This window comes from Oncorhynchus keta, chromosome 32, assembly GCF_023373465.1.
Source record: "Oncorhynchus keta strain PuntledgeMale-10-30-2019 chromosome 32, Oket_V2, whole genome shotgun sequence".
NCBI lineage: Eukaryota > Metazoa > Chordata > Actinopteri > Salmoniformes > Salmonidae > Oncorhynchus > Oncorhynchus keta.
The window spans coordinates 27,912,322-27,930,651 of record NC_068452.1 but is presented as its reverse complement, the minus strand read 5'-3'; the positions used below and the strand labels follow the sequence as shown (position 1 = coordinate 27,930,651).

The 18,330-nt window shown below is 40.4% G+C and overlaps 3 protein-coding genes across 5 annotated transcripts; 2 read left to right on the top strand and 1 right to left on the bottom strand.

Annotated features, from left to right (window-relative positions):
* Nucleotides 1-68: 68 nt before the first annotated feature.
* Nucleotides 69-2,525, bottom strand: LOC118365516 (uncharacterized). 2 transcript variants are annotated; one of them, XR_008088667.1, is made up of 11 exons: nucleotides 2,365-2,525; nucleotides 2,243-2,270; nucleotides 2,054-2,130; nucleotides 1,839-1,920; nucleotides 1,445-1,667; nucleotides 1,223-1,290; nucleotides 1,065-1,120; nucleotides 779-867; nucleotides 599-672; nucleotides 324-487; nucleotides 69-180 (listed from the first exon to the last, which is right to left on the bottom strand). XR_008088667.1 is itself a non-coding variant. In XM_052491182.1 (11 exons), the coding sequence occupies exons 1-11, from the start codon at nucleotides 2,383-2,385 to the stop codon at nucleotides 171-173; spliced, it is 852 nt and encodes a 283-aa protein (XP_052347142.1). In that variant the 5' UTR covers nucleotides 2,386-2,525; the 3' UTR covers nucleotides 69-170. The 2 variants fall into 2 exon arrangements, 1 of the variants encoding a protein (XP_052347142.1); XM_052491182.1 differs by having other exon boundaries at nucleotides 324-447.
* Nucleotides 2,526-2,532: 7 nt separating this feature from the next.
* On the top strand, nucleotides 2,533-5,331 carry LOC118365518 (transmembrane protein 205-like). 2 transcript variants are annotated; one of them, XM_035747793.2, is made up of 4 exons: nucleotides 2,533-2,649; nucleotides 3,231-3,339; nucleotides 3,507-3,670; nucleotides 3,929-5,331. In XM_035747793.2, exons 2-4 carry the CDS (start codon nucleotides 3,240-3,242, stop codon nucleotides 4,229-4,231), a joined length of 567 nt encoding a protein of 188 aa, XP_035603686.1. In that variant the 5' UTR covers nucleotides 2,533-2,649; nucleotides 3,231-3,239; the 3' UTR covers nucleotides 4,232-5,331. The 2 variants fall into 2 exon arrangements, with proteins under 2 accessions (XP_035603686.1, XP_035603687.1); XM_035747794.2 differs by lacking the exon at nucleotides 2,533-2,649 and adding an exon at nucleotides 2,961-2,983.
* A 1,691-nt stretch (nucleotides 5,332-7,022) lies between these two features.
* On the top strand, nucleotides 7,023-17,599 carry LOC118365517 (ras-related protein Rab-3D-like). The gene is made up of 5 exons (XM_035747792.2): nucleotides 7,023-7,186; nucleotides 11,691-11,930; nucleotides 16,558-16,676; nucleotides 16,769-16,893; nucleotides 17,106-17,599. The coding sequence occupies exons 2-5, from the start codon at nucleotides 11,691-11,693 to the stop codon at nucleotides 17,291-17,293; spliced, it is 672 nt and encodes a 223-aa protein (XP_035603685.1). The 5' UTR covers nucleotides 7,023-7,186; the 3' UTR covers nucleotides 17,294-17,599.
* Nucleotides 17,600-18,330: the final 731 nt, after the last annotated feature.

The following is an 18,330-nucleotide window of genomic DNA, read 5'->3' as shown; positions in this document are numbered from 1 at the left end:
TAACAGCCTTTTATGTGAATTATTGATAAAGAAATGTGTTGAATGCACAAAGCTCAAACAGAAAATAATTGTCAGTGTAGACCACAATTTGATTTTATTTGGCTGTCATAAAGAAGACAGTGTGAGACAAGGTAGGGCAAAAGGTAGATAGAGGATTCCAGCTATGAACTTTATTTCCTTCTGCAACAGAGACAAAATGAAGAATTCACTTCTAACATATACATAAAATTAAGTGTGCTTATTAATTAGATGATAACATGAATTACTGTTGTCAGTAATAGATGAGAAACAGCAAAGCAGGATATTAGTGTGCTTTCATTTACCTGGCAGACACATCGATTTCCTCTTTGATCTTTGGTGTCATTCCTTTAGCACATATTCCACTTTGCCCTTCATCTGAATCTGAATTGGCTGGCATAACCCTCTGTCCTATTCGTTCAGTTCGGCCTAGTATACGATGCAAGAGACCATGCACATAGCAAAAAAACTGATCTATCAATAAAAACTGATCTCAGCAAACAGAGAAATACACTTTGTATTTCAATGCAAATGCTGCATCTTTGTAGATCAACAGCAAGTTAATTACTAGATATCTTACCTGTTTTATTGGGAGCCTTGCCTTTCGATATTGTTATAGTCTGAAGCTTATTCTGTAACTCAGAAACATCTGACCTAGGGGAGAGCACTTGTTATAGGGATGCATCATCATAATTCCTTTAGTAATAGCAGTCTGTCAGATTGCTTGCCATCTACTCTAACCTCACCCCAGAGCTTTCACCTTGCATTTGACCTGAGCGTGTCCTGAGGCCTCTGCAGTTTGAGAGCGTCGTCCTTCATCTGATAGCTGTCAATCATCCTCTCCAAGCACTGAAAATGGAGACAGATAGACACATATTCCAGAACATGTCACATAACATTAGATAAGCTTCAGCAGTCCAAATCATTATAGCCCAAGTACAGTTCAGAAGATTGTTTCAATTGTAAAGTTTGTATAATTTGTTTGATGAAGTGGAATCATTCAGGTCAAAGTGATTTGGGGGAGAGAAATGTGAGCTCTGAAATACCATATCTTTGCAGTATTTCTCTGTCAATCTGCGCATAGTTTCATCTCTTAGTTTTTCTAAAAAGGAAAGGAAAACTTGAGTACGGTTTTAAAAAAAACTCCATTAGAACAACATTATGGAAGAGGTTCTTGGTCTGAAAAACATCAAATCAAACTTGCTAAGCAGGCCATGAATGTTGTGGATTTCCTCCCTTAGCTCAGCAATCTGCTCCCACAGGACTCTTCGACTGAAGAAACAGACAACATACACATACAAAAATTGAGAGAGAATTACATGTTATTACTGCATTAGCCCACTGAGCTGAAGTTTACTTATCATCATGCAAGTGTAGTTCACCAAAGTATCTCCACCACACTTCAGACTTCCTTATCCAGATCTACCTGTGGTAGAGTTCCTGAGAGATGTGGTTGATGGCAGCTTGCCTCTGGATGTCTGAGGGGTGAGTGCTGGAGCAGGAGGCTTGGAGAGTAGGACAGGAGCAGAGAGAGTGGGACAGGAGGCTGCGCAAGTAGTGGAGCTCAGTGGAGACCTCACAGCGTAGGCCCTCAAAACGCTCCTCAAGGTGCTGGGCGGCAACATGTGCAGCCAAATGGTGCACCTCGGCTGGAGGAACAAGGACACGAGGACAGTTTATGTCATCTTTAAGTCATTGTTATGACAGTGCTATTTAGCCCTTATGACAGAGGGTTCAACTCAAGTAAACAGTAATAATAATAATCATGGAATCAAGGGTCAGGTGTGGTTCGGGCGTGATTGTGTTGTGTCCTCACTTACATTGAAGGACTGCCATGGTATTGAGATTCTGGGTTCTCTCTGCCTCGTGCATGAATAAAGTTTTGCACAGGGAATCAATAGTCTACAAAACAGCAAATATTAATTGAAACAATATCCCCTGAATAAAACAGTAACCAAAACAAGCCACCAAAGAAAACAGTAGACAATCTTGAATATGGGAAAAATACTACATTTTACAGGAAGCAGTAAGTCACCTTGGCTTGTGTTTCAACCTCTGACCTAATTCTTTCCACAACATCTCGGAGAGACTCCTGAGATTCACCTACTGCTACTAGAAGACAACTCAAGAAAGTCAGTGAACAATGACCATGCAGTATTACACCAGGTATTGTCAAGTTATGTTAGTTTCTGATGATCACACTGACACAATAACACTTACACACCTTCAGCAGGAAGGGGCGGTGGTTCACACTGAAACAACAATCGGCATTGTATTAAAAATCGTTCTAACAAACTATTTTTGTACTGTATGACTTTGAGTGCCACATGTGTGTTTTCTACTCACCAAGGCCCTCTTGTCGTCCATGTCAACTGACTTGAGCTAAGTAAATTGTAAGTGGGTAGATAAAAACGGTGTCACAATGACACGGCGGGGATTACGTTCTATCTCATTGATTGGTTTGTGGGTTATAATTTAACGTAATATTCATTCTGTAATCATGTGATTTGTAGATATTTCTTGAGGGCGTGGTTAATGGACATTGACGTGTGAGAGAGGAAGTGTTGTTCTGGTGTTCGATCAACGGGAGTTGCGAAGACGGTTTCCCTTCAGTCAACATACCACATCCAGGTAGTTATTTTTCAGTTGAGTTTTTAAGGAAAAAATAAGACAAACAAGTGAAAAGCCACTTTCCTCTCTTTGGAATGCACTGCAACACTACACGCGCGCAGTTGTGTAACTCACCTAGCTACGAATTACTATGTTAGCTGGCTAACGTTAAATGAGTTGTGCTAGCGAGATTTCTAGTTTATCTGACAAATGCCATTCCACTTATGGTTTCCAATTCCCAAAATATGATATTGAATTAAGTATTTAATCCTCAATTAACAGTATAGAATTTTTTTCCATTTTTGTTTGCTAGGTCGCTAGCTATCCAACTTTGGAGTATTAGTCTAGTAAACAGGTCAGAACTCTTATCTCTCGAAACCACCATCACTTGCATGCTAATCAAGTTTGCACGTGTAGACGGACCACTTTCCAGTCCTCAAATTATGCTGTTTGAAGGGGCTTCCAATGGTCTTTGTTGAATTAGTGTTTTTGAGTGGGGATGTGTTTTTTTTGTTTTATGTTCCCAATGCTGTAATGGAACTTAATTTATCTGGTTTGCTTGCTAACATTTATCTGGGACTTTTTCTCTTTTTGTCCCCCAGATTAATACCATGGTCACAGAAGGGGAGCCTACAGATTTGGTGAAAGTGCTGCACCTGCTGGTGCTGTCCTTTGCATGGGGAATGCAGTTGTGGGTCTCCTTTATAGCAGGTGATGATATTGGGATCGATAGGGGATGAGCAGAAGAAATCTGTTAGATTGTAGGGTTTTGCTAACACTCAAAGTGGCATATCAAAAGAAGCCAAGATTAAGAATTTGAGGCACAGTATTTGTCTCCCCATTTCTCTCACTTACATGATCTCTTTTCCCACCCACAGGTGTTACACTGTTGAAGCAAGTAACACTGCACACCTTTGGGCTGGTGCAAAGCAAGCTGTTCCCTGTATATTTCTATTGCCTACTGGGCAGCAACTTTGTCAGCCTGGCTGTGTATGCAGTCTACCACCCCAGAGAGCTGCTGGATTGGCACGAAAGCCTGCAGGTCATATCACATTCTATTTAGTAATTTAGGGCAGGATTCAATCTGTACCGGTGAAGCATTACAGCCTGCACAATTGACATGTAAAGATTATTTCCGATTTAGATAATGGTTGTATCTACATTATAGACGTCACCTATGTACAAATACATTTTATTTATATAGCCCTGATATCTCAAAGTGCTGTACAGAAACCCAGCCTAAAACCCCAAACAGCAAGCAATGCTGAAATTCTGAATAAAAATTGTTCTTCCCCTATAGATGGCTCTGTACTTTGTGGCAGTCATCATGGCAGGTCTAAACGCACAGTGGTTTGGCCCGTCTGCCACAGAGGTCATGTTCAAGCTGCGGGAGGTGGAGCAGGAGCATGGCCTGGGGAACCAAATAGGGATAGGGAGCCAGAGGGAAGCCTACGCCAAACTCAGGGAGCAGGACCCCAAGTATAAGGCCTACAAGAGCACCTTTGGCCACTATCATGGCCTGTCCATCCTGTGCAACCTGATTGGGTTTATCTGCACAACCACCAACATAGTGTACACAGCTCTCAATTTACACACCATTTAGAGATTGTGTTTGGTGACTTTCAATGAGGGGATGTATGTATCAAGTGTCTCAGAGTAGGAATGCTAATGTAGGATTTTTGCCTTTAAATCACAAATAAGATTCCATAGGTTTCTCATCTGAACAATCAGATCTGGGAAAAAATCTGAAAAGATCTGATATGATTGGTCAAGACCAATTAGTGGGGAAAAATATCAGAATTGGCTGCTTGTGTAAACACAGGTTTAGGCATATTACATATGGGCCTGATCTTATTTCAGCACTCCTAGTGAGACGCTTGATGCATACGGACCCAGAACACAACGCTTAACCATATTGTTTTTAATATGCCTTTTTAATCTAATTGTTTCACCTGTCAATAGAAAACAGCACACAATGTCAAAAGATTTCAAAGTATTTTTGGTCTTTCCTTTGTCAAAACCGGGAAAGGATGAATGTAATAAACATCGATTTATATTTTTCAGATGTACATGATTTAGAAAAATAATTAATGTTAGTGATCCTCTTTTTGATTTCCCTACAATTATTGTTCATTTTACATTGATGTACTTGAAGGGTGAGAGCTGAAGTATAATGTGCAGTGATCCTGATAATGTTTCAAAACAGAGGTTTAACACTTACACAGAATTTGTAGATACATTTTTGTTGTTGAAAAGCACAAGATTCTGGACTGTTATTAAATGGGAAATTGTATTGCTTTTGACTTCCACTAGAGGGTAATGTCTGCAAAAAAAAAACGTACAATCATTAGGTTGATATTTTTTAACAACATAACATTTAGCACATAATTATGTACGGTGAATAAGTTACAATTATGGAAATTCCTACAAATGATGAATTCAATAGCACCAATAATATTGTTAAGTCATCTTTGATGTTGAAACAAGAAAAAAAAATCAGTTTTAGTTGTTACCCTTGATGGAAGCAGGAAATGCACTCCTACAGTTTGAGCATTTTCTTTTGAAAATCAGGTGCAATACAGGGTCAATAACATGCAACATATTAAGACCAGACCACACAGTTGGTGCCCACCTCTTGAACAGACTGGTTCTAACTTCATTATTGTGACGGACATCATGTAAAAATAAAAAACATTTAAACAGCTTTGAATAAATAGACCGACCACTGCTTTGCTGGCAAGTCTGGGAGGACAGGGATGATGTCTTAATAAAGTTAAAATATCACTAATGGATGACTGGACAGAACCCAAACCTGTAATGGTGTTTCAGAGTGAGTGAAAAGGCTTCTACAACCAACATGTTGTGATGTATTAGTCTGGTTGTTTTAGCTGTATGCATGTAAGTATCTTTATTAGTGTTAATGTCAAACTACAATGTTGAGATGTTGTCTCAGAATAGTTAGTTTACAGTGGTAGATCATCAAGATGAATCCGTTTGGTATGGAAAGTACAGGGAGAGTGACAGTGTCATAGAAAATGTTTAGATTCTTATCATGCCTATACTGTATGTCTCGCAGCAGTCTGGGCCACTCCTCTTGGCTCAGAAGGAAAGACTTCATCTTGAGATGAGCCTTGTCAGACAGGCTTAAGTGGCACAAGGAAATTGCATTCTTTTAACTCCAGCAGCACAAGTTCACCTACACTGATTAGGTGAGATTTCAAGAGAAATCTCTCCCTATGTAATTAGAGGTAAACCAGGCCACCAATTCTGGAGTTTCTCTTGGAGTGAACTAACACTGTTTACTTTTCAAAAAAAGGAAAAGAGAACACATTATTTACAGATATACAGGTACACTACAATCAAACTAATTCACTCCCCATGTTACATTACCCAGATACCACAGCAGGTCAATGAGCCACAAACTGGTGGTATGGTGTTGCTGGAAGTAAGCCATGTGAACTAGAAAACAAAGTACCCTTCATGTGCAGTAGTAGAAAAAACATTTCACACTGCTGATTTCTGGAATTCCTAAGTAGTGACTATGAGCAAGTGTCTAAAACAGGATTTCCAAAACTCGGTCCTGGGTGCATGTTTTGTTTTTCCCTATCACTAACCACAGGATGTTGGTGGCTTTGATTATTTGAATCAGCTGTGTAGTGCTTGGGCAAAAAACAAAAAGTGCACCTAAAGGGGGCCCCACCAGGAAGTGTCAAGGATGTGAACATATTCACTCATGGAAATAATTCTGATTTATTAACTGGTGGATGCTTTTCCAAAGTTGGCCTCCCATATCTGCATGAAAATATTAACTTACACAACATTTTAGGATCTAAGCCCAGTGATTTTGGGGCGGCTCCGAAAGGTTGCAACTTCAAATCCCCAAGCTGACAAGGTACACATCTGTCGTTCTGCCCCTGAACAGGCAGTTAACCCACTGTTCCTAGGCCGTCATTGAAAATAAGAATTTGTTCTTAACTGACTTGCCTAGTAAAATAAAGGTAAAATGTAAAAAATATCTCATTAGTGTATTTCTAATGATCTGCATTATCAAATGTTGAGTTATACTTAATAAATTATGAGGTTGGCAGACTACAGAGCATCTCTGAAGTTCAGATCAGAAGACTGACCCAGCTCAGAATATTCTCTATATTATTCAACAATTTAATAGACATAAACATCAAACATACTGTAAATGCTGCCTTGATTTGTGAAAGCTCTTATTTCGAAACAGGCTAGAGCTGAGTGAAGGATCATAAAGTACAGTAAATTTGCTCTCTGGAAGTGTGTGAGAGAGATTATAACTGTGTGAATACTGTCGCGTGAGGTGATCACAACACTGACTGCTGCGCTCTCGAAGGGTGCTCCTTTGTACACAAACGAGATCCGGGAGCTGCCTGTTCTATTCCACAAACGCTCAGAGGAAAACGGTGAGGCAGAAAGCGGTGGGCGGAAAGAGAATTCAGGTTGTTGAAGACCATAGGGAACTTTCACTCTTCACTTGAAAGGAAATAACATTGAAGATTAAAGTCAAAGAAATTCCGTATCCATAGATTAGTAGGTAAGTGGCTGGAAAAAGTTTGGTCAATATTTTCTGCACCTTTGTCCAGCTTCCTTCATGTCCAAACGAAAATCATTTGCTGGGCATTATATTCTCATTTACTTAACTCAATTTAATGTACACTGGATTTAGTTTTACATGTTTATATAATGCGACAACGGGTTTTCGAGACATCGCCAATTAATCCTCGAGGCTCGAGCACCTGGTGCGATTTGAAGAACCGAAAGGACAAATTGTCAGCTATGGATTTTCTTCACCCCCATTCTCTGTATAGGGTCTACCTTGGCAGTTCTATATCATATAGAGATATAGCTGTCAAACTCTAGGCGGCATTTACCTTATCCCTACAGTTTCAGCCATTCACGACTCTCATGTGACTTTAAATCCCGACGCTGTTTCAACGTTTTGAAACGTCAAATCGTCGCTTGCTGTGGCCTTTACATTAGCAAGAAAGAATCCGTCAAATTAAAAAAAATGCACAGATCTATACAGCTATGGGTGCCTCCATCTGACAAAACTACACCTCCCGAGTTACGCTTACATACATACAGGTGTTCAGAACACGCTCCATGGGTAATTAGCACAGGTGGTCGGTCGCCTCTTATCTTCAGTAAACAAGCTCTGTAACATGGAGATATGGCCTTGTGGGAACACTAACCACAGGAGGTTGGTGGCACCTTAATTGGAGAGGACAGGCTCGTGCTAATGGCTGGAGTGGAATGGTTAAAATGCATCAAACACATAGGTGTGATGCCGTTCACTCCTTTCCAGCCATTATTAGGAGTCGTCCTCCACTGAAACCAACCCTATCAAGGTGTATCAATTCAACCTTTTAAAATTATTTCTCACTGATATGAAAGATACATTCCTGTATGCTTCCAAAACAGACGCTTGTTAATGTTCAGATTGAGCATCGGGGCTCTTAACAAAACTCCCCCATACAGAAGATGCCTTTGTCCAATGATTTATGTGTAATATAATGAAACTGAGAGTCACTTGACAACTTTCAATATGATGGGTAGAGAGTGAGTTGACAAGTATAGGCCTACTTATTGTGCTATTAATTTGAGCTTGTCCAGGTATACTGAAACCACAACATTTTTCACCTGTGTTTACGACCATTCTTTAATAGGGAACAGACAGCTGCCAACCAATCAAGATCTAATTTCCTATAACAACCTTACTCTGCAAACAGTGCCAGCTGAGAGACCACAATAGGCCTATTCACCAAAATGGCCTCTTTTATTTGTTTTACAGAACAAATGCTTCTCCAGTGCATAAAAAATGACTCCCATTTCAACTCTACTAAGTGGAGGCCTGTTCTGTGATGTCAGTGATGTAAAATCTGTCCCGTCAGAGATGTACCTGATTATTGTGGCAGATGGTGGCATGCCAGTATTAAATTCATCACCCCCTGGTCAAAGTGATCTAATGCTACTTGTCCACAAACAGTTTTGGCCATGTGTTTCTCAACACTTCATCATCCAGTAACTTTGGTCTCTAATATCTTAGTATAATTTGGACAATATGATTGCAGCATTGGGATGGCTTATATAATATTATTATTGTACAATGGGATATTGAATTGAGTAATATTGGACATTGTAGGCTACTCATTGCCTCAGCAGCACAACAGTTGTCACAGATTTAGGGTAGAAAAACAGTTTCCCAAAATATTATTTTGCCTCAAGACTTCTTGAGCCACAGTGTAAATGTGCATGATGTGACCAGGATTTAGCAGGCGTACGTTCTGAGAGAAAACAACATTTGATCCAATGGGTTTCCCGCATATTCTTTGTACACACAGTGTGGGACCAATGATCCAATGACTTTAGACCCACAAAGCAATGGTCAGATGAAAGTTTGATTGGTGCCATGTGATAGGGGATTATAGTACAGACCTGCTTTTGCACAGAATCATTTTGGCCTTTACATCATACATTTGCCTTATTTAACATTTACCGCACAGATCATCACCCATGTTACAAGTAAGGGGCAGTGGACTCACTCTCACACCCCTATAATCTCAGTGGGCACAAATATGTAATCATAGAGATACAGCTTCAACAAGAGATTTTCTTTGCCCCACAATAGTGTCTGTGGATTAGAGGTCGACCGATTAATAGGAATGACCAATTTAATTAGGGCCGCTTTCAAGTTTTCATAACAAAACGGTAATCGCCATTTTTGGACACCGATCATGGCCGATAACATTGCACTCCACGAGGAGACTGCGTGGCAGGCTGACTACCTGTTATGCGAGTGCAGCAAGGAGCCAAGGTAAGGTGCTAGCTAGCATTAAACGTATCTTATAAAAACCAATAAATCTTAACATAATCACTAGTGAACTACACATGGTTGATGATATTACTAGTTTATCTAGCTTGTCCTGCATTGCATGTAAATCAATGCGGTGCCTGTTAATTTATCATTGAATCCCAGCCTACTTCGCCAAATGGGTGATTTAACAAGCGCATTCGCAAAAAAAGCACTGTCATTGCACCAATGTGTACCTAACCATAAACACCTTTCTTAAAATCAATACACAAGTATATATTTTTAAACCTGCATATTTAGTTAATATTGCCTGCTAACATGAATTTCTTTTAACTAGGGAAATTGTGTCACTTCTCTTGCGTTCTGTGCAACAGAGTCAGGGTATATGCAGCAGTTTGGTCCGCCTGGCTCGTTGCGAATTGTGTGAAGACCATTTCTTCCTAACAAATACAGCCAACTTCGCCAAACGGGGAGAAGATTAAACAAAAGCGCATTTGCGAAAAAATCACAATCGTTGCACGAATGTACCAAACCATAAACATCAATGCCTTTCTTAAAATCAATACACAGAAATATATATTATTTTAAACCTGCATATTTAGTTAAAAGAAATTCATGTTAGCAGGCAATATTAAACTAGAGAAATTGTGTCACTTCTCTTGCGTTCATTGCATGCAGAGTCAGGGTATATGCAACAGTTTGGGCCGCCTGGCTCGTTGCAAACTAATTTGCCAGAATTGTACGTAATTATGACATAACATTGAAGGTTGTGCAATGTAACAGCAATATTTAGACTTATGGATGCAACCCGTTAGATAAAATACGGAACAGTTCCATATTTCACTGAAAGAATGAACGTTTTGTTTTCGAAATTATAGTTTCTGGATCTGACCATATTAATGACCTAAGGCTCGTATTTCTGTGTGTTATTATAATTAAGTCTATGATTTGATAGAGCAGTCTGACTGAGCGGTGGTAGGCAGCAGCAGGCTCGTAAGCATTCATTCAAACAGCACTTTACTGCGTTTGCCAGCAGCTCTTCGCTGTGCTTCAAGCGTTGCGCTGTTTATGACTTCAAGCCTATCAACTCCCGAGATTAGGCTGGCAATACTAAAGTACTTATTAGAACATCCAATAGTCAAAGGTATATGAAATACAAATGGTATAGAGAGAAATAGTCCTATTATAACTACAGCCTAAAACTTCTTACCTGGGAATATTGAATATGAAAGCTGGTGGTTCCTTTTAACATGTTCTCTTGTTCTGAGCAAGGAACTTACATGTTAGCTTTTTTTATATGGCACATATTGCACTTTTACTTTCTTCTCCAACACTTTGTTTTTGCATTATTTAAACCAAATTGAACATGTTTCATTATTTATTTGAGACTAAATAGATTTTATTGATGTATTAAGTTAAAAAAGTGTTCATTGTTCATTCAGTATTGTTGTAATTTGTTATTATTACAAATATATATAAATATATATAAATAAAAATTAGTCGATTTAATCGGTATCGGCTTTTTTTGGTCCTTCAATAATCGGTATCGGCTTTTTTTTTGGTCCTCCAATAATCGGTATCGGCGTTGAAAAAAATCATAGTCGGTCGACCTCTACTGTGGACTGTCCTCTACATTCCCCTTTGATGTTAAATATCACTACTTCTTAAGATGGCCATGCTGAGCTAGCTGGCCTGGCCCACTAATGGGCCTGGCGGCTATGTTCTTGACCGGTTTTCAAGGAGACAGTCCTCATCAGAAGGAAGCTGTGGTGTGCAGCCCTGATTGTTCAGCTGAGGATGAGAGGGGAGGCCATGGACTCTCCTTTCACACCCATTCCTTGCAGTCATTACACCCACTTTTAGGAACAAGTGACAGACACTAAAAGGTCTTTATAGTGTGCAATTTGATACCCAGTGGCAGATGCTGCAGCCTGCAAGTGACTGAGTCATAATAGCTATGATGAGCAGGTTTTGAAAACTCCCCGCAACATACTGGATCATAACAATTTAGGGGACTGGGCCTGGCCTTTTGATTTTACCTACCAACTGTTGAGTTGTATTGGTATGAAATTCAAAGACTCATATCAAATGTTATTAGTCACATGCGCCGACTACAACAGGTAGACCTTAGTGAAATGCTTACTTACGAGCCCCTAACCTGATGATTTGGCGTTTAATTCACCCTGAGCTGTCGTATCACCTCTCACACCTCTGCCTTCCATTCTAGATGGCGTCAGTGAATGACTCTCGCCTTCAGCAGCAGCCTGCCCAGAAGGATGCGGCTGACCAGAACTTTGACTACATGTTCAAGCTGCTGATCATTGGCAACAGCAGTGTGGGGAAGACCAGCTTCCTGTTCCGCTATGCTGATGACTCCTTCACCTCAGCCTTTGTCTCCACTGTGGGCATAGACTTCAAGGTCAAGACCGTCTTCCGCAATGAGAAAAGGATAAAGCTACAGATATGGGTGAGTGAGCCTTATGCATTTTGTCCCGCATGCCAGCGATGGTCTCTACAACATGATTGCCACATTTTTGCCATCATAGTGGACTCTCATACACATCCCATCAAGAGGAAAGTTGTCCTCTGTATATTAAACCAGAATATAAATCCATAGACCAAATCCTTCACTATTGAATTGAGTTTTTCTGACAGGTGGCTGATAATTCTATAGTGGGTCAATCACAAACCTTCATCTGCAAGGCCCTTGCATTTTACACAGTGGTGTAAAAATACTTTACAATACATTTTTGACAAATTTGACTCCATTTTAATCCAAAGAAAATATGTACTTTTTTACCCCCATACACTTTCCTTGACACCCAAAAGTATACATTACATTTCGAATGCTCAGTAAGGACCTCAATATGGCCCAATTCACACACCTATCAATATAATGCCTCTGGTGAACTCACTAAACACAAATACTGCATTTTTAAAATATGTCTGAGTGTTGGAGTGTGCCCCTGGCTTTCTGTAAGTCACACCATCGGGTTTGCTTAATATAAGGAATTAGGTTTATAGCATGTCATTTTTTTACCTTTACTCAAGTATGACAATTTAGTCATTTTTCCACCAATGATTTTACCCTCCGTCTCTCTTGTATGTTTTGCAGAAAACTTGGTTTCTCATCTCAAGCTACTGCAGTGTGTTGTTGCTGCTTGTACCACATGCTCTAGAGACTAAGGCTGTGTTTGGACAGGCAGACCAATTCTGATCAATTTTCCACTTATTAGTCTTTTGACCAACCACATCAGATCTTTTTCAGAGCTGAACTGATTGGTCAATAGAACCAATTGGAAAGAAATATAATGTTCTGTGGAAATACTTGAATTAAAGGGCTACCAGAAGTGTACAATTTATTACAATGTAGCCTAGTCCCCTGACGTCTGAAAGTGTTTCAAGGCAAACTATTTCCACGTACAGTGAATGCTGTTTAAACAAGACAAACACCCTATATGGTATTGTATTCAATCAAGATGAATCAGCAGCAACCGTGTCCACACCAATGTACACATCAAAACCAAGCTGACTGACGCACTGACCCTGTTTCCACCTAGGACACATGATTTGGCTTAATGTTGTCAGTGGTGGCTGGGATCACTGAATGCCATCTGATGAGTTTCAAATCAGAGAAGAATAAAACCCTCCTCAGTTTGCCTCATACATTGGAGGTGTGGAAGTAGCAACCATGTCCAATAAATCAGCCCTGGCTTCGAGAGCAAGTGTACACAGTTAATGAACAACCCTATGTGGAATGGCCAGGGGGGTTTAATCCTCAGTGTCCTGTTTTCACTCCAACCCTCTGAGCTTCGTCTCTCTATGGAGGGTATACAGGTGTTCACACTGCTGCAAGCTTTCCTCCGCGTGTGTGGCATGAGAAGGGCTTGAAATGATTTTTGTATCATGGTTTTTAAAATGAGTTTAATTTGAAGCCTTCTATAGTACCATTATGGTTCTACTTTCTCATCCTGAACCATACTGTTTATTCTAGGAGGATACACCACATGGCAATATGTTAACTGCACAATGACACACCTGGTGTCGGAACCACAAAGCCCAGGGCTTAGAGTGTCCCTGCTCTGTGTGGGCGGCAGGACCAGGTGACGCATGCTGAGAAGGGTCCTAGTGACATCAATGGCTCTGACCCCCAACCATTTTACACTCATTGTCATCATGCATATGCTTTTGGACAGTATTTTCTTTACTTGTTGTATAGATAGTTATGGAGACAGTGTATTTGGTTAGTGCTACTGTAAGATCCATTACTCTGCCAAATATTTGATCATGTCTGCACATATCAGGTAAGATATGCATCTGGTATCCTTCATTCATAAATGAAACAAAAATGACCCTGAGATGACGCAGACTCTCCTTCTGGGTAAGGTCATTTAACAGAAGTACACCGCTGCGGATACACCGACTCACACACTTACAGAGCACTTGTCTCTCTAGCCCGGCACCTGCTCTAAGTTAAGAATAGCTCTATTTTTTGCAATCTCTAAATCGGTGGCAGTTCATTCTGGCTGACTACCCTGCACACTATTAGCCCTAATGAAACATTCATAAACACCCCCCCACTATTCAGTGATGTAAAGTCCTCCAATGCAAATGAGGGGCCCAAGCCAGGTTACCAAGCGACGGCCAAGGATAGTTGCCGTGCCAATTTAATCTCCTCACCTGCTTGACAATTTTTTTTCATGTTAACCTTTTCGAGGGAAGCCACTCTGACATCACACTCAACCTCAATGTTTCCGATAAACAGGTCTCTACAGCTCTGCGGCACCAGAGAGCTGTTATCGACATCTGACGCTCTCCGTGTTCTTTTTGTTCTTACTGGGTTTTTGTTAGTGGCCAGGGTTTGTTGTTTGACAAGAAGTTATGTTGACGGACATGGCAAATGTAGGTGTTACTCTGTTTAATCATGTATCTGACACTTTAATTTCTAATAGTCTGAAGTTAACAGTGGCTTTGGGTGGGAAGGTTTCGGCTGATAGTGCTTTGTCCTTTAAATTGTCCTATCACAGAAATATGTTTATTTATGTCAAATATCTATTTTGTATGTTAACAAAAACATTAATTGTAGTCTTTTCTAGACCTGAATATTTACAAGCGTATACACACTAGAGGTCGACCGATTAATCAGAATGGCCGATTAATTCGGGACGATTTCAACTTTTCATAACAATCGGAAATTGGCATTTTTGGATGCCAATTCTGCCCCCCCCCCAAAAAAAAAATGTTTTGGGGGCACCTTTATTTAATTAGGCAGGTCCGTTAAGAACACATGCTTATTTTCAATGATGGCCTAGGAACGGTGGGTTAACTGCCTTGATCAGGGGCAGAACGACAGATTTTTACCTTGTCTGCTCAGGGATTCAATCTTGCAACCTTACAGTTAACTAGTCCAACGCTCTAACCACCTGCCTCACAAGGAGACTGCCTGTTACGCAAATGCAGTAAGAAGCCAAGGTAAGTTGCTAGCTAGCATTAAACTTATCTTATAAAAAACAATCAATCAATCATAATCACTAGTTATAACTACACATGGTTGATGATATTACTAGTTTATCTAGCGTGTCCTGCGTAGCATATAATCGATGCGGTGCGCATTCGCGAAAAAGGACTGTCGTTGCTCCAACGTGTACCTAACCATAAACATCAATGCCTTTCTTAAAATCAATACACACAAGTATATATTTTTAAACCTGCACATTTAGCTAAAAGAAATTCAGGTTAGCAGGCAATATTAACCAGGTGAAATTGTATCACTTCTCTTGCGTTCATTGCACGCAGAGTCAGGGTATATGCAACAGTTTGGGCCGCCTGGCTCATTGCGAAGTAATTTGCCAGAATTTTACGCAATTATGACATAACATTGAAGGTTGTGCAATGTAACAGCAATATTTAGACTTATGGATGCCATCTGTTAGATAAAATATGGAACAGTTCCGTATTTCACTGAAATAATAAATGTTTTGTTTTCGAAATGATAGTTTCCGGATTCGACCATATTAATGACCTAAGGCTCGTATTTCTGTGTGTTTATTATGTTATAATTAAGTCTATGATTTGATAGAGCAGTCTGAATGAGCGATGGTAGGCACCAGCAGGCCCATAAGCATTCATTCAAACAGCACTTTCGTGCGTTTTCCCAGCAGCTCTTCGCTGTGCTTCAAGCATTGCGCTGTTTATGACTTCAAGCCTATCAACTCCCGAGATTAGGCTGGTGTCACCGATGTGAAATGGCTAGCTAGCAGGGTGCGCGCTAATAACGTTTCAAACATCACTCGCTCTGAGACTTGGAGTGGTTGTTCCCCTTGCTCTGCAAGGCTTTTGTGGTGCGATCGGTAACGCTGCTTCGAGGGTGGCTGTTGTCGATGTGTTCCTGGTTCGAGCCCAGGTAGCGGCGAGGAGAGGGATGGAAGCTATACTGTTACACTGGCAATACTAAAGTGCCTATAAGAACATCCAATAGTCAAAGGTATATGAAATACAAATCGTATAGAAAGAAATAGTTCTATAATCCCTATATTAACTACAACCTAAAACTTCTTACCTGGAAATATTGAAGACTCATGTTAAAAGGAACCACCAGCTTTCATATGTTCTCATGTTCTGAGCAAGGAACTTAAACGTTAGCTTTCTTACATGGCACATATTGCACTTTTACTTTCTTTTCCAACACTTTGTTTTTGCATTATTTAAACCAAATTGAACATGTTTCATTATTTATTTGAGGCTAAATTGATTTTATTGATGTGTTATATTAAGTTTAAATAAGTGATCATTCAGTATTGATGTTATTGTCATTTTTTTTGTCATTATTACAAATAAATGTAAAAGAAATATGTAAAAAATATTTTAAAAGAAAATCGGTCGATTAATCGGTATCTGCTTTTTTTTTTGGTCTTCCAATAATCGGTATCAGCGGTGAAAAATCATAGTTGGTTGACCTCTAATACACACACACATTCACCTCTAGCATCTCAAGTCTGTTGGTCTTAGTCAATGTTGCCCCCTTCTGGTCTCACAATTTAACATGTTCCCAAACCCAACCTGTAAAGAATGACCATACATCATGTTCCCCACAGGACACAGCGGGACAGGAGCGCTACCGTACCATCACCACAGCCTACTACAGAGGAGCCATGGGCTTCCTGCTCATGTATGACATCACCAACCAGGACTCCTTCAACGCTGTGCAGGACTGGTGAGTGAAAGGTGGAAGGTTCCATAATTTCCATATTGAGAAGGCAGCAGGGTCAGACTGTGCATTCGTCTACTCTCACCTCGGTCATACAGGGCAACTCAGATTAAGACATACTCTTGGGACAACGCACAGGTGATCCTGGTGGGAAACAAGTGTGAACTGGAGGATGACAGGCTAGTCCCCACAGAGGATAGTCAGAGACTGGCCAAAGATCTTGGTGAGTAGTATCCACGACATCATGCAGTCTTCGCAAAGACTATACACCAAGAGGTCACACTACCACAGCATACTGACCTCATGAGAACACACTTACACACAGATATAGCAGGGGACACCGAACCCTTAAGCCTAAATATCTCATCTGCTTTTCTTGAAATCTCTCCACAGTAAGTAATTACTCTACTCAATTTCCCCGTCTCTGTCTGACAGGGTACCAGTTCTTTGAGGCCAGCGCCAAGGACAACATCAACGTGAAGCAGGTGTTTGAGCGGCTGGTAGACGTCATCTGTGAGAAGATGAACGAGAGCATGGGCGGAGATGCCAACATGTTGTCCAATCACAGGAGCACCAGTCTACAGGACTCGCCTCCAGAGAACCATGGGGGCTGTGGCTGCTAAATCCCACCTCATTTCTCCTCACAGCCCCACACCAAACCCTGTCACTGTGCCTGAAGTATAGAGAGTACACATCAAACTACACCCCCTAACACAGCCACTACAGTGAAAACCATAAAGCAGCTAGCTGAGATAACCATCGGTCCCCTCCCCTCGGTCCATCCAGTGTTATCCCACATATCCCCTGTTCTAGTTTCTGTATTCCCTGAAAAGGCCCCATCTCTCTTGTGTACTGTGCCCCCCCCCCCCAGCCTCTACCACATGGCATCCCCTCTGCTCTTCTGGCACAAAATAAATGTAAGTACTGTATTTATTGTGAGAAACCTTTTTAATGGCTTTATTTTTAAAGCAAAGGTAGTTCAAATCAGCTTAAAGAAGTGCCAATCTGAAGAAGATTTGTCAAAATGAAATAGTTTCCAGTAGTCATTATTTTAGGTCATTGTTGTGTTCAGAGTTTAATTAATGAAAGTATAATAGTTCAAGACTCAAACAGAGCAGAAGGTGCTTTTGTTTTGGATGCCCCCTGGCTAGGTGCTCTGCTTTGAATGTATTCATTGGACTTAACTTCTCTGAAACCAAAACCGGACAGAAAACAGCACCCCAAAACCTGATAAAAAAAAATAAACAAAAAAACGTTTTCTGTCATATCCTTGATCAAAATCTAAATGTAACTGTTATTAATGAAGATGACTTCATCCAGACAATCACAAAACTGAGTTATTCTGCTGCTTTGGCCTTTTGCTTCCTCATTCCCTGACCTCCATGCTTTACTCTGTGACACTGAAGATGCTATTTTGCCATGTCCTCAGAATAATTGTGCACTACTATTCTTGAGACTTTCTTAACCACTACTGCTTATGGGAAAGAGAAGGTGAAAAAGTATGTTCCAAACAATCTCAATGTTGTGCTCCAGGATATTTGTCTGGGAGGAAGTCGTATAACACTAATGACACTGACACGCGTCATGTGATCTGCTCTGGCATGTCCTCACTCACCCCTCTGTGCCTCCCCTTCCTACTCATTGTTCTTACAATTTCCAA